Below are 16,739 nucleotides of genomic sequence, written 5' to 3' on the forward strand. Positions count from 1 at the left end.
GGTTGAATTTTTCCCATGTTTATTAGCTACTTTAGTTTCTCCTTTCTAAGTTATCTGATCATATCCTTTGTCTAATTTTTTTTTATTGTTCCATTGGGTTCTAGTGTTTAGGTTAACTACGTGAATACCTAATGTGTTAATATGCTACTCATGAAAAAATGTACTATATCTAACGTATCTTCAAAATACTTACAGATTGCTTTCTAAAACTCACCTAAAATGCTCCAAATTTAATCACCCCACAATTAGCTGTGATCCAATTATTTTAATCTAATTAACATAGCTAATATGGTACGTGCTGTTACCCAAATAATTGTAGCTGCACCTGAGGTAATCCAATAAGAGAAAGGTGACAGGCTACATGAAATACAGAAAAACAAGACCTATGTATTTAGCATTATTGAGGGGAAGAAGGACAATGATTAGCGAACATGAATATTCTGGTCCACCTGCCATAAGCATCTCTTAAGATTACTCAATTTAAGGTTTCCATCACTGTCTTCCCTGCAATAGTTATCGCAATAGTTATCCTAACTATGGCTCCTATGTACTACCAGGCTCATCTTACTAACTTTAAAACGGATACTAGACTTTATAGGGTTTAGAGTTGATAGATATGAGTTTGGATCCCAGCTCTGTCATTTACTAGTTATTTGAATTGGGTATGTTATTTAACCTTTCTGAATCTCAGTTTCCTTTTCTATAAGACTTACATTAACAAATTTTCCTATCCCTCTGCCAGTTTAAAAAAAAAAAAAAATCACAATAATTTTACAATCAGGAGAAACAGTTACTTACTTCTTTATCTAGTGTTCGAAACATCTGGTTGATCACGCATTCCAAAAAAAAAGTCATGGCTTCCCACTGCACGAATGAAGGTGAGAAGATGGAGCAGAGGTTGCCTTCTCCAGTTCCAGCTGTAGAAGAACAAGCTTTAAAAACACACACACACACACCCAGCATTATAGGAACACAAAAGAAAGAGAGAGACAATAGGGCTGTAGGGACCACTCAGTAATTTCACAGTTGAAGGAATAGGGTAATCTAACCGCTTACATTCTAGGAGAAGAAAAGACCATGTATGCCAGAGGGATTCCTATCCAGCCTCCACCTCTAACAATGAGCTGCCTGAATTCATCTCTGTGAGCCTTGTCTGTAAAATCGTTATGAGTACTGAACACGCACGTAAACATTAAAAGCAGTGCCATGATGAGCACTTGATAAATACAAATTTCTCTCTTCCTCCCCCCTTACAGTTTATCTACAGGAATCTGGTAGAACGATGGTTAGTGCTTGGCTGCTAACTGAAAGGTTGGAGGTTTGAGCCCACCCAGTGGCTCTGCAGGAGAAAGACCTGGTGACTTGTTTGCATAAAGATTACAGCCTAGAAAACCCTGCGTGGTAGTTCGCACTGGGTTGCTCTGAGTCGAAAATGAGAGAGCACCTAACAACAGGGATCTAAATACTATTTCAGTTCATAAAAATCTTCCAAGGAACTGATAGAGGATACAAAATGCTGCTTCACATGCGAAAGCACCATGACAATTTTAAGGGCTATGTCCAAACTGTGTAACACCAGAGTACATCACTCAAACAGCATTGGCAAAGAGATTCACAAATTATTTTTCTTACTTCCATATAGTGCTCCTATTCACTAGCTTCATAATGGTGCAACATAATTGGGCCTCTGCAAACTTTCAATTTACTAGATGTCAGGGGCCTTTAGTCAACCATGAATACTGAGAACTATTAAGTGTTAAATCCCATGAATGTCAAGTACCCATGTACTTGGAAATCAACCGTTGAGTATGGAAATTTTTTAACTCACACTTGCCTGCCTTATTCAACTTGTCATCCATACCCTGCATTGATAAGACAACAGACAATAAGAATACAGACAAGTTATGCATTTGGGTAGAGGGGAATATTCTGACTTTACATAAAGTGGCATTTCCCAAAGGATTTAAAGTGGCCAATATGGGAAGTAACTGTACTGCTCCTATTGTTATGCTTGCCTAACATGTCATTCTTTGCAAGTTTAGGAATGGTGCTGTGCAAGAACTTGGTTGAAAAGCTCTGAAAAGTTAGGGCAAGATATGAAATTTTTTAAGATGGTGACTAAAGAAACAAAATCAACAATAAAAAACTGGTTGGTTCTGTTAGAAAAGAAAAAGAAAAGCAGTTTTGATAAGATGCTTCATTAATGTTCAGCAATGCAAAAAACTTACAGTTCAAGGTTCCAGTATCCATAGAGCTTGAGAGTTGATACTTCAGCCATTCCCCAGCCATCTGGAAACTAGTCTTGGGATCTAAACGACATGCCAACCTCATCACCTCTCCTTGTTGGGCCCGGGAGGCTGCCAGAAAAAGGACATGAATCAATAACTGGCATATAACAGGTGATTAGTTAATGTTTATTTATTTACCCATCCCAGAGGGAAATGCTCAAAGAAATGGTTTTGTAGACTTGTGCTTTGAACATATTAGATTTTCAATAAAGCTTTGCTGAATTAAAAAAAATCCAGAAATTTTCAAAAATAAACCACCTCTAGAAACTGCCTTCCAAGCTAGATCCTGTTAAGCGGCAAACTAAAAGTAGTTTCCCATTTGTGTTGGAATTAAAAGGAAATAAGGTTGGGAGGAACGGAAAATGGTCCGACAGTTTCTCAAAACATTAAATATGGAGTTACCGTATTACGCAGCAATTCCATTCCCAGTTAAATGCCAAGGGAAAAAAACAAAAAAAACATATGCCCACACAAAAAACCTATGCCTGAGTGTTCACAGCAGCATTATTTCTAATAGCCCAAAAGTGGAAACAACTCAATGTTCATCGACTGATAAACAGATAAATAAAACAGTACTAGCAATAAAAGAACTCATACACATTATAATGTGGATGAATCCTGAAAACATTAAGTAAAAAAACGCAGTCACAAAAGACCATGTAGTATATGATTCCATTTATATGAAATGTCCAGAACTGGCAATTATACAGAGACAGAAAATAGATAAGTAGCTACCAAAGACTAGTCGGGGGGATGAGGGGATAGAAGAATGACTGCTAACAAGTACAGGGTTTCTTTCTGGGGTGATGAAAATGTTCTGTAACTGGCTGTGGTGATGGCTGGACAACTCTATGAACACACTAAAAACCACTGAATTATACAACTTTAATTGGGTGAATTGTATAGTAAGTGAATGATATTTCAATAAAGCTAAGAGGGAGAGGAGATAAGAAGGAAATAAGGCTAGAGAAAACCCAGAACAGAATTAGGATATTAAAACATAATGGGTTTTTCCCTCTTTTTGGAAAAAAGAACTGAGAAGTAAGGTGGTATTTAATCCTAAGCATGAAAAAAAATTCAAGACTGTCTTAAGTACTGTTACTACCTACCCTAAACGTCAATGTCCAAAAGGTGTGCGCGTGTTGGAACAGAAAATACCACACCTGGAATGAATGCAATCCTAGCACAATTCTACAATGTGAAACTAGAGCTTAAGTAGGCAGCTGTCTACATTTGGGGCTATTTAATAAGAAATGAGGATGGCGAGACTTCTTCTCACGTACTTTGGACATGTTATCAGGAGTGACCAGTCCCTGGAGAAGGGCATCATGCTCGGTAAAGGGTCAGCGAAAAAGAGGAAGACCCTCAATGAAATGGACTGACACAGTGGCTGCAGTAACAAGCTCATATATAGCAATGACTGCGAGGATGGTACAGGACTGGGCGGTGTTTCACTCTGTTGTACGTAAGGACGCTATGAGTGGGAATCAGCTTGATGGCACCTAGCAACAACAAAACCGCAAAGGTCATGCACCATGATTCATAACATGAGATACCATTCTGACACTGTCAGAGGAAATTCCAAGCCAGTATCACTTACAATTGAAGAAAGCATTGAAGTCCTCGTCACTATCAAAATCAAATCTAGAGTATTCACAGCTAGGGCTGTCTGTTTTAGAAGGAAAGCCCATCTGGAAAGAGAAAGATGATTGGAGTAGGGGACAAAAATGGACCTACTAAGAGAATTCTTAAGCTCCAGGAACTCAAGCACTTTTAAATTTGTTTAAGAGTTAAGGGTTTGCACCAGGTATTTTATGATAAATAGCCATTTCTGCTCTATCCCAAGCTTAAATTTGCTCCCAGGACCAATATGTCTGAAAAGAGCAGAAAAGAGAATACTTCCATAGTTGATATTTTCTTCCAAGTTCTTCCAGAAGAATTAAATTCTGGAATCCACTTAAGGTCTACGAGTATGAATATGTCCCAAGACCAAGTCATACGTGGCATGCGATAACAAATAAAGAACTGAGAACTATATATGTTATTAAAAGTTGAATTCGGGTAATGAGCAGGTAGAACTTTGTATGTTTCACTCAAAAAGTACTGAAGACCTTAGCACGGAATAAGAACCCAATATACTCTGTGCTAGGTGAATTACTTGCACAAATAAGGGTACTCTTGAATGGATTCCACTCTCGGACTTTACAAATCAAAACAAGAAACTATCAACTGCCAAGAGTCCTTACCAAGTATCATAAACCAAAACTAAACCCACTGCCATTGAGTCTATTTCGACTTGTAGTGACCCTACGGGACAGAGTAGAAATGCCCCATAGGGTTTCCAAGGAGCGCCTGGTGGATCTGAACTGCTAACCTTTTGGTTAGATGCCATAGCTCCTAACCACTATGCCACCAGGGTTTCTCACCAAGTATCACAGGGAATTCATAAGTTACTGTCTATTGAGACAGTAAGCAATCTTTGCTTCCACTCCTACTTCCTTCTCACTTGCCTTCCTGATTCTCACTTGATTTTCAGAAAAAACTCCTAGATATTATCTCCTCTTGGAATCTTCTAGACTACACCTCTAATTTACCCCCGAAGCATTCTGCTTTTCACCCCTGTACAGCATTTATCATATTGAGTTGTCATTGATCTTGTCCTATCACTTCTTTTCCTTAGCACCTAGCTCTAAAATATGAAAGAGCAGCTATAATACCCAGTATGGACTGCTTTCTTCCTGAAGAAAAAGAGAATAATATGCCCAAGGTAGGGATCTCAGCAATCAAAAAAGGGCTGTCAATGATGCCAGTTATGTGTATTCACAGGCACTCCACATATTTAGATTCCCGTTACATACCTTCAGCAAGTTAGTCATAGAAGCACGAAGATATTTTGGTATTACTGCTAATAGCAAAGGGTCACGGGATAGAATCTCATGTCTAAAAAGGGCTCCCCAAGTCATTTGAGTTGAAGAGCGTAGAAACTAAAGGGAAAAAAAGAAAAAAAAAAAACAAAAAACCTCAGAGTAAGGGTGCGGATTCTGTATAACCAAGATAATTTCTTAGCCCAGCAGTTTTCAACTTTTTTTTTATAGAAGTATCTCTTTAATATTTTTAAACTGTCACTACTCTAATGCTCACTATGGCCTACACGTTACTGAGACAGAATGTGGGTCAGGTACAATTCTGGGAATGTGGGCTGAATTCTACCACTTTATTATTTAAGAAAGGATAACAGAATCTCAGAATGTTATTGAGAGGAAAAACTTTAAATGGGATGAAATTAATTTTATAACACTATCAGACTTCTGTATTTAAAATACTGTTAGTTGAGGTGGGGCCAAGATGGTGGTGTAGTCAGATGCTTCCTGTAGTCCCTCTTATAAAAAGGACCCGAAAAAACAACTGAATCGATTATATGTAACAAATCTAGGAGCCCTGAACATCTAAGGCAAAGGTGAGGAATCAGACTGAGCAGCAGGGGAAGGGAGAGATGGTTCAGAAGCAGTCAGTTGTTGCCAGAAATGACATGGTGGGAAGCGGCACCCTGCAGGCTGGACCGGCTGGCATGAGCTGTGAGGCAAGCAGTGGTGCTCGGGACAGGTTTTCCACATCGGGAGAGACCATGTGGCAGAGTCTACTCAGGCCTCCAGAACCAGTGAAAAGAGGTGCTCAATCAGCAAAAGATAAGTACATGCGTTTAACCTACCACGTGGATCAAAAAACACCCTTTTGGGAAAAACCTCTCTCCCATTAACCTACCCCCTCCCCGCTCTGCACTGGGTCCCAGGCTAGCCTCAGAGATTTTCATGTCCCCTAGGCCAGAACTAGGACCTGTCAGGTGCCCTGAGCCATTCTCCTGGCCTTGGAGAGGGAACAAATTAACAAACAGGAAAAAATAATCTCCCAGCTCCCCTAAGCCAGGACCTCAGGGAAGGCACAGCTCCTTTTCCTAGGCACAGGCATAACGCGTCCACAGACTTTAAATGCCTTTTACCCCTGCACAGACCTGTGTGGGTCAATTTCAACAGAAAAGGCCCCCTTTAGCACAGAACAACAGGGTATATACCCGAAGCCTAACTTCGACTGTATCAGCTTTATGGTAGAGTGACAGTTCATGTTATTCGACACTGCTCTGCCTATTAAGCAGAACCCTCACCTACCCACATTAGGAGCCTGAGGACAGGTGGCTCCATCCATGCCATCTAGCCACCTACAACAGGGGTCCAAGGATAAGTGGTACCTCCCAGTACTTACAGCCAACGGCACTGGGTGCCCACAATCTGGATCTAAAACCCACCCACCTACGTGCTCTAGGGAACAGGGACATGCTTTCCTCCCAGACACTCAGGGGCAGCTGTCAGCTGCCTGCCTTGTTCAGCGCGTGACGCCCTACTGCAGCCAGATACCTGTGCCTACACCAATCACCCCTGCCCATTTAAGACTGTAGGTGAGAGCCTGCACCATACGTGTGGTGACCTGGACTACCTGGACCCTGAGCTGAATCCATACAAGGAAAGTAAACAGACTCCTGAGCTCACATACTTAGTAACAGATCTAACCACCTGCTGAAAGGACGTTAGAGCTTCGAAGGCACCCACACTCAAACTAGCTCACTCCAGCAGCCTATCTGGGCAAATCAGAACAAAACAAAACAAGAAGCTAGGACACTGTAAACAAATATAAAATAAATAAATATAACTTATCAATGACTTGGAAACAACATTCAATATCAAATCACATAAAGAGGCAGACCATGATGGCTTCAGCAAGCTTCTGAAGCAAAGAATCAAGAGATCTTCTGGAGGAAGAGAACTTACTGAAATTGCCAGAGGTAGAATACAAAAGATTAGTAACAACTCTTCAAGAGATCAGGAAGGAGATCAGGCAAAACGTATAACGAGCCAAGGAACTATACAGGCAAAGGAACAGAGGAACTTAAGAAGATCAGAGAAGAGCATAACAACAAATTTACCAGGCTACAAGAATCCAGACAGAGAGCACAAACAGAATTCCAGAAGATTACCAATAAAATTTCAGAATTAGACAACTCAGTAGAAAGTCAGAAGAGCAGAACTGAGGTAATGGACGTGGAAATTAGTGAGACTGAAGATAAAGCACTTGATATCAACTTATTTGAAGAGAAATCAGATAAAATAATTTAAAAAAATGAAGAAACCCTAAGAATTATGTGGGACTCTATCAAGAAGAATAACCTATGAGTGACTGGCATACCAAAACAGGGAGGGGAACAGAACATACAGAGAGAATTGTTGAAGATTTATTGGCTGAAAACATCCCTGGTATCACAAAAGATGAGAAGATATCTATCCAAAATGCTCATACAACCCCACACAAGGTAGATCACAAAAGAAACTCACCGAGACATAGTATAATCAAACTTGCCAAAACCAAACATACAGAGAATTTTAAGAGTGGAAAAAAAAAAAAAAAGTTTTTTTTTTTTTTAGGGATAAACAAAAAGTCACCTACAAAAAGGAGAGTCAGTAAGACTAAGCTTGAACTACTCAGCAGAAACCACGCAGGCAAGAAGGCAATGGCATGATATATATAAAGCCTTGAAGGAAAAAAACTGCCAACCACAAAAAAATACATTCGGCAAAACTGTCTTCTCTAATATGATGGTGAAATTAGGGCATTTCCAGATAAACAGAAGTTTAGGGAATTTGCAAAAACCAAACCAAAATTACAAGAAATACTAAAGGGAGTCCTTTAGTTAGAAAATCAATAACATCATATAACAACCCAACACTAGAACACAGGACAGGGGAGCCACATATAAACCCAGATATGGAAGTCACAAAACTAAATCAAAGCTAAAACACTGAAAATAGGGATACAGAGATGGCAACACGTAAAACATGACAACATTAAAACAAAAAAGAGGGACTAAAAAATGTAGTCATAGATCTTTCATATGGAGAGGAAGTCAAGGCAATACAAAGAAATAAAAGATTAGTTTAAACTTAGAAAAAGAGGGGTAATTATAAAGGTAACCACAAAAGAAACTAACAATCCTACACATTAAAATAAAGAACAAGAAAAACACAGACTTAGCAAATACAAAATCAACAACAAAAAAGATGAAAAGAAACTACATAAAAATGACTCAGCACAGAAAATTAAGCAGAACAAAGGAACAGTCAACAATGCAAAAAAAAAAAAAAAAAGACATCAAAATGACACCACTAAACTCATACCTATCAATAATTATGATGTATGTAAATGGAGTAAATGCACCAATAAAGAGACAGTGTGGCAGAATAGATTAAAAAAACATGACCCGTCTATATGCTGCCCACAAGAGACACACCTTAAAGACACAAAGTAAAACTCAAAGAATGGAAGATAATACATTAAGCAAACAACAATCAAAAAAGAGCAAGAGTGGCCATATGAATTTCTGTCAAAATAGACTTCGAAGTAAAACCCACCACAAAGGAAAAGAAGGGACACTATATAATGACTGAGTGATCAATATACCAGGAGGACACAACCATAATAAATATTTATGCACTCAACAACAGGCCTCCAAAATAATATAAAACAAACTCTAACAGGATTGAAAAGAGAGGGACAGTTCCACAGTAACAGTAGGAGACTGTTGGTGAAGGAGAGAACATCCAGAAAGCTCAATAAAAACACACAAGGTCTAAATGCCACAACCAACTTCATCTCACAGACGTATAGAGAACACTCCACCTGATGGCAGCCAAGTACACTTTCTTTTCCAACGCACATAGAACATTCCCCACAATAGACCACATATTAGGCCATAAATCAAGCCTTAGCAGAATCCAGAGCACTGAAATACTACAAACCATCTTTTCTGACCATAAAGCCATAAAAGTAGAAATCAGTAATGGAAAAAAAATCAAACGCATGAAAACTGAACAACACCTTGCTCAAAGACTACTGGGTTATAAACTAAGGTTGCAATAAAGAAACTCACGGAATCAAATGAGAATGAAAACACATTGTACCAGAACCTGTGGGACACAGCAAAAGCAGTGCTCAGAGGTCAATTTATAGCAATAAATGCACACATCCAAAAAGGAGAGAGGGTCAAAATCAAAACATTAATCCTACAACTCAAACAAATAGAAAGAGAACACCAAAAGAAGCCCTCGGGCACCAGAAAAAAACAAGTAATAAAAATTAGAGTAGAATTAAATGACATAGAGAATAGAGAAATAATTGAAGAGTTAACAAGACCAAAAGCTGGTTCTTCGAAAAGAACAAAATCAGTAAACCACTGGCCAAACTGACAAAGAAAAACAGGAGATGAAGCAAATAACCTGAGCAATGAGATGGGTGATATCAAAACAGACCCAAATGAAATTAAAAGAATCAAAACAGAATACTATGAAAAACTGTATTCTAACAAATTTAAAGACCTAGAGGAAATGCACAAATTTCTAGAAACACACTATCTACCTAAGCTAACACAAACGGAGGTAGAGCAACTAAATAAACCCATAACAAAAGAGATTGATAAAGTAATTAAAAAACCCCTGAACAAAAAAGGCCCTGGCCCTGACAGCTTCACTGGAGAATTCTACCAACCTTTCAGAGAAGAGTTTATACCACTATTACTAAAGGTGTTTCAGAGTATATAAAAGAATGGAATACTCCTAAACTCATTGTATGAAGCCAGCATATCCCTGATACTAAAACCAGGCATACACCACAAAAAAAGAAAATTACAGACCAATTTCCCCTGGGCAGTTCTACTCTGTCCTATAGGGTCGCTATTAGTCGGAATCGACTCGACGGCAGTGGGTTTTTTATCCCTCATGAACACAGACATGAAAATCCTCAACAAAATTCTAGACAACAGAATTCAACAATACATCAAAAAAATAATTCAACATGGCCAAATGGGATGCATACCAGGTATGCAGGGATGGTTTAACATTAGGAAAACAATCAATGTAATGCATCACATAAATAAAACAGAAGGCAAGAACCACATGATCTTATCAATTGATGCAGAAAAGGCATCTGACAAACTTCAACCCCCATTCATGATAAAACCTCTTGGCACAATAGAAATAGAAGAGAAATTCCTCAACATAATAAAGGCATTTATACAAAGACAACAGCCAACATCATCCTAAATGGAGAGAGTCTGCAAGCATTCCCCTTGAGAATGGGAACCAGACAAGGATGCCCTTTATCACCACTGTTATTCAACATTGTGCTGGAGGTCCTCGCTATAGCAATTAGGCTAGATAACGAAATAAAGGGCATCCAGATTGGTAAGGAAGACGTAAAAGTATCTCTATTTGCAGATGACATGATCTTATACACAGAAAACCCTAACGAATCCACAAGAAAACTACTGGAACTAATAGAAGAGTTCAGCAAAGTGTCCGGATACAAGATAAACACACAAAAATCAGTTGGATTCTTCTACACCAACAAAAAGAATGTTGAAAAGGAAAGCACAAAATCAATACCATTTACAATGGCCCCCCAAAAGATAAATACTTAGGAATAAATCTAACCAGAGACGTAACAGACCTATACAAAGAAAATTACGAGACACTAGTGCAAAAAAACCAAGAGACCTACATAAGTGGAAAAACATATCTTGCTCATGGAAAGGAAGACTAAACATTGTGAAAACGTCTATTCTACCCAAAGCCATCTATAGATACAACGCAATTCCGATCCAAATTCCAATGGCATTTTTTAACTAAATGGAGAAACAAATTACCAACTTCATATGGAAAGGGAAGAGGCCCTGGATAAGTAAAGCCATTACTGAAAAACAACAACAAAGTGGGAAGCGTAATACTACCTGATTTTAGAACCTATTATACCACCACGGTAGCCAAAACAGCCTGGTACCGGTAAAACAACAGATACATAGATCAATGGAACAGAATCGAGAATCCAGGCGTAAATTCATTCACCTATAAGCAACTGATATCTGACAAAGGCCCAAAGTCTGTTAACTGGGGAAAAGACAGTCTCTTTAACAAATGGTGCTGGTATAACTGGATATCCATCTGCAAAAAAATGAAACAAGACCCATACCTCACACCTTGCAAAAAAAGTTAACTCAAAATGGATCAAAGACCTAAATATAAAATCTAAAATGATAAAGATCATGGAAGAAAAAATAGGGACAAAGCTAGGAGTCCAAATACATGGCATAAACAGATACGAAACATTACTAACAATGCACAAACACCAGAAGAGAAACTAGATAACTGGAAGCTCCTAAAAATCAAACACTTACGCTCACCTAAAGACTTCACCAAAAGAGTAAAAAGACAACCTGCAGAGTGGGGAAAAAATTTTGGCTATGACAAATCCAGTCAGCAACTAATCTCTAAAATCTGCAAGATACTGCGAAAACTCAACAAAAAGACAAATAACCCAATTAAAAAATGGGCAAAGGATATCAATAGGCAGTTCACCAAAGAAGGCATTCAGGCGGCTAACAGATACATGAGGAAACGCTCACGATCATTATCCACTAGAGAAATGCAAATCAAAACTACAATGAAATACCATCTCACCCCAACAAGGCTAGCATTAACCCCAAAAAACACAAAATAATAAATGTTGGAGAGGTTATGAAGAGACTGCAATGCTTATACACCACTGGTGGGAATGTAAAATGGTACAACCACTTTGGAAATTGATTTGGCGCTTCCTTAAAAAGCTAGAAATAGAAGCACCATATGATTCGCCAATCCTACTCCTTGGAATATATCCTAGAGAAATAAGAGCCCTCACACAAACAGCTATATGCACGCCCATGTTCACTGCAGCACTGTTCACAACAGCAAAAAGATGCAAACAACCTAGGTGCCCATCAACGGACAAATGGATAAACAAATTATGGTACAGTCACGCAATGGAATACTGCAGGACAATAAAGAACAACCATAAATCCATGAAGCATCTCATAATATAGGTGAATCTGGAAGACATTATGCTGAGTGAAATTAGTCGCACAAGGATAAATATTGTATGAGGCTATTATTATAAGAACTCAAAAAGAGGTTTAAACACATTTTTTGATGGTTACTAGAATGGGGAGGGAGGGAGAGGGGAATTCACTAACCACTATGCCATCAGGGTTTCCTAACTAGACAGTAGACAAGAATTATCTTAGATGAAGAGAAGGACAACACAGAATACAGGGGAAGTCAGCACAACTGGACTAAACCAAAAGCTAAGAAGCTTCCTGAACACAACCAAACGCTTTGAGGGACAGAGTAGCTTGGGCTGGGGTCTGGAGACCATGGTTTTGGGGGACATCTAGGTCATCTGGCATAACAAAGTTTATTAAGAAAATGTTCTGCATCCTACTTTGGTGAGTGGTGTTTGGGATCTTAAAAGGTAGCAAGTGGCCATCTAAGACGGTCCCAACCCACCTGGAGCAAAGGAAAATGAAAAACACCAAAGACACAAGGAAAATACGAGCCCAAGAGACAGAAAGGGTCACATAAACCAGAGACTCCATCAGTCTGAGACCAGAAGAACTAGCTGATGCCCAGCTACCACCAATTACCGCCCTGACAGGAAACACAACAGAGTCCTGACACAGCAGGTGAAAAGTGGGGTGCAGAACTCAAATTCTAGTAAAAAAAACCAGACTTACTGGTCTGAGACTGGAGGAACCTCAGAAGACATGGCCTTCGGACTCTCTATTAGCCCAAAACTAAACCCATTCTCAAAGCCAACTCTTCAAAGATTATACTGGACTACAAGACATAAAATGATACTTGTGAAGAGTGTGCTTCTTAGCTCAAGGAGATACATGAGACTAAATGGGTAGCTCCTGTCCAGAGGTGAGATGAGAAGGCAGAAAAGGACAAGAGCTGGTTGAACAAACAAGGGAAATACAGGTGAGAAAGTAGTGTGCTGTCACATTATAGGGAGTGTAACTAGGGTCATATAACAATGTGTGTATAGTATTTTTGTAGGAGAAACTAAGGTGAACTTGTAAACCTTCACTTAAAGCACGATAAAATAAAAAAAGGAAAAAAAAAAAAAAAATACCACTAGCACCGAATCAGCTCGGACATACCTCACATGTGACTGAGGTATCAGGATGATGTTACCTGAGGGGAAAACATGTTAACCTAGACAGTGCAATGTTTGGCTCGGGAAGAAGACCCAATGATTCTCTTAATGAAATAACACAATAGTCATTTCCTAGGGCCTTAAGAGACACATTATATATGAGCTGCTAATATTTCAGGCCACGATGCTTGATTTTGGTTCACCTAAATTTTTGAGAAGCTACCTGTAAAAAGCTTACCTGACTTGGATGGATTGTGAAAGCAAGAAAAGACTCCAGGTATTTTCCAAAGTTCGCTGGAGTTTCTACATCGGAATCTACACCCTGTAAGACGAAAAGACATCTACATTAATGATGTTTATGTGGGAGGGAGGGGAGCAGGGAAGAAAGGAATACGGATATCTTAAACACTCTAAAAAGTTTCAGTGTTGAAAGCACTTTATACTTCCCTTTGGCCAAAGGGAGGCATCATTTCAAGGGCTAAAAACTAGGACAGCCACTTTACCTCCTCAATCATCATTTTTAAAATCCATTCCGTGGTCAAATAGTAAATTAAAAAAGAATATTCATTTTGAAAATTACGGAGACAAGAAATCCCCATTAGTTCTTCAGAGCTGGTCTACTCACATCTCTGTGACCCAACCTATTAAATAACCGTTCAGTGGTTCAGGTCATTATGTCTCAAACTCCATCCTTTCTAACCACTCAAACTATCACAAAAAGGCAAAATATTAAATTCAAATGTTTGTTCCAATGCCTTATCTTTCAACTTTCAAGACTGAGGATTAAACATTTTTCCAGGTCAATTAGGCTAAAGTTTTCTTTTATGATCCAATAACACTGGGAAAATGGTTCTTTATTTAAATCCATAATGTTTCATGGTTAAATAGAACTTCAAAGGGTGACACACTCAGCAGACTAAATCTTCTACAAGCATGAAAATTCAAAAGAATACCAACACTGCATTTTTGGAATAAAGGATATAGATGTTCTCCATTGATATTAATAATTGATTTGTTAAAAGAAACTTACACCATTCAAACCCTATCATATTAACATAATTTAACCTACAGAATCATTAATGTAATCTGTGGGGGTAATGCCCCATCAGACCAGAATTAATGGCATCTGCCACTCCTTATGCAAATGACATTCTAACTGCTCTCCCCAGTGGCCCTGAAGCTGTCCAGAAAGTAAGTGCTCACCAGCAATGCACACAGCTGATTGCCCAGAGCACACAACACCTGACAAAGTCTCTTCAAGAAGACATAGTGTTTCTCTACCAAGCCTCCTCCGTCGGCAGTTCTGTAAAATGAGATAACAGCGTGATTAGCCGTACATCAAGAGAGCCAATGAGATTCCCATTATATATGTTCTGTGCCTCAACATTCAAATTTCAGTTGATATTTAAAGTAAAAAGAGCAAACAAAAAAGCCAACCAAACACTAAAAGACTGATGAGGAATATGGCTCAACGCAATCTCATCCTTCGAGAGATGCTCTAGCTCTGGGCATTATATAATGTAAGTTTTGAACATGGCTGTATAAAACAGTTTACATGCTTATAGCTGCACAAAAAAGATACCAGTTGATACCTAGTGAAGACTTAAAGAGAGCTTACGGGGGGAATATGTAACCAAAAAAATAAAAAGAGGTGTAATAAAAACATGACTTTGTGTCTCATTTCTTTAAGTTGTTCAGTTCAGTTCTGCAATCTTTTGTCTCCTATTTTAGACTCCAAATAATGCTCTGCTAAATAAGAAAAAAAATTCACACTTATTTGGTGGCAAAAACTGATCTTAAATGATGTAAGACTACTTACAGTAACAATAAGAAAAAAACTTTACACTTATGTGGTGGCAAAAACTGACCTTAAATGATGTAAGACTACTTACAGTAACAGAGATTAGTACTGACCAGTGTGAATACCAGCCATATTAGCTGTTTTTGTAAGCAACAGAATATGTATAACATAAAAAGCATGGGCGTGTGGGTAACCAAATACTAGTCTCTAGTGATGCTGAATGGCAGTATGAAGTTATGGTCTCGAGTACAGGCTCTGGAGCCTGGCTACCTGGGTTTGAATCATGGCTCTAGTTAACTATGGGTATGGTATAGTACCTCCAGCACAAATGGAGATGGGGCACCTCAGTGTAAATGTCACACTCTCTATGGAACTAAGAAACAGGCCCCAAAAGCAGTTATAACAGTGGCTACCCAAAAGACATATTATTCTTTTAATTACCAGGACCCCTAAAAACAGAGCTGCAGTCTCCATAGGAAATAAAGTCATCATAAATGTTATACCCAAATGGAAGTAAGAAATTTTAAGATGTTACATTTCACAACTTTTCATTTGCTGTTGGGACCTAAAATAAGGAAAAGGTATCAAAAAAGAGCGTTGCAGCAGCTTTGGCTAATCGTAACGTGTAATTCTACTTGACTCCTCGGTAACAAGCACATATCAGGAAATGCTTTAGTATTTTCCAGAGCAAGTGGGAGAAGTAAGTGGAAGCCATTATTTAAGGACGTAGAACGTCTTTACAGATTTTATGCACACATTTCTCAGTATATTCCTGCTGTTTCCAAGAACCTCCGCACTTCAGGTATTGATTATGCTAACAGGGAGAGCACCTGGAGTTTGGCACACAGGGCAGGCCTTGGGAGAGACTCTGGTCCAACAGATCAGTGCAATCTCTGGCCCGGTCATCAAGGCACCAAGAGGCCCAGGGATCATCGGGAGCATTAAAGAGGATCAACAAGATGAGCTGTCTGGGGAGAACTGTGAAAGTGACGGGGTGCTAAGTCAGTGGCCACAACTTACTTCTAGCATCAGGTCTTCAAAAAGGCTGAAGTTCCTTTAAGATTGCCTGTCTTATCTAAAAACACGGTCAATTGTAGGACAGCCAGCATTTAGGTAGGAACTTCAGGTATTTCCACAGAAGATATAAAAGTGACAGAGATTACAAAAACACATATAAAAGTGAAGATACTCACTGTGCAGCAGAAAGTATATAATGCATGGCAACATCTCCAAATAGGACCATCAAGGGCTTCCGGTCTTCTAATTTGCCCTAGACCCAATTTTAGGCAAACACAGCATATAAACTGTATTATTGAAAGCCTCAAAGTACTGACACCTTCTATACCTATATACTGACTTCGCAATTTCTCATATACCCAAGGGGCTGACTGAACACTAGAAAAAGCAAACTCCTTAAAGCCAAATATAGATACGACTTAAGTTTTTAAATATGTTAGGTAATAATGCTAATATGACAGCAAAGTAAATTATATCCAAAGTACATTATTATTTGTAAGGTATTTCCACAAGGAAACAAGTCATAGTCCCATTTATTTGCCAAAACAGATACAAAGCCAGCA

General features: G+C 38.8%; 1 protein-coding gene across 2 annotated transcripts in view; it reads right to left on the bottom strand.

The window, feature by feature from the left end:
• XPO5 (exportin 5) overlaps nucleotides 1-16,739 on the bottom strand; it is a 58,385-nt gene that overhangs the window by 28,492 nt on the left and 13,154 nt on the right. For both annotated transcript variants that reach the window (XM_049892708.1, XM_049892717.1), the window contains 7 exons: nucleotides 16,353-16,429; nucleotides 14,562-14,661; nucleotides 13,597-13,680; nucleotides 5,147-5,272; nucleotides 3,889-3,979; nucleotides 2,229-2,357; nucleotides 799-917 (listed from right to left, as the gene is read on the bottom strand). In XM_049892708.1, coding sequence (XP_049748665.1) covers nucleotides 799-917; nucleotides 2,229-2,357; nucleotides 3,889-3,979; nucleotides 5,147-5,272; nucleotides 13,597-13,680; nucleotides 14,562-14,661; nucleotides 16,353-16,429 — 726 coding nt within the window. The remainder of the gene's footprint in view (nucleotides 1-798; nucleotides 918-2,228; nucleotides 2,358-3,888; nucleotides 3,980-5,146; nucleotides 5,273-13,596; nucleotides 13,681-14,561; nucleotides 14,662-16,352; nucleotides 16,430-16,739) is intronic.

The sequence above is a fragment of the Elephas maximus genome, chromosome 1 (assembly GCF_024166365.1).
Source record: "Elephas maximus indicus isolate mEleMax1 chromosome 1, mEleMax1 primary haplotype, whole genome shotgun sequence".
NCBI classification, from domain to species: Eukaryota; Metazoa; Chordata; class Mammalia; order Proboscidea; family Elephantidae; genus Elephas; species Elephas maximus.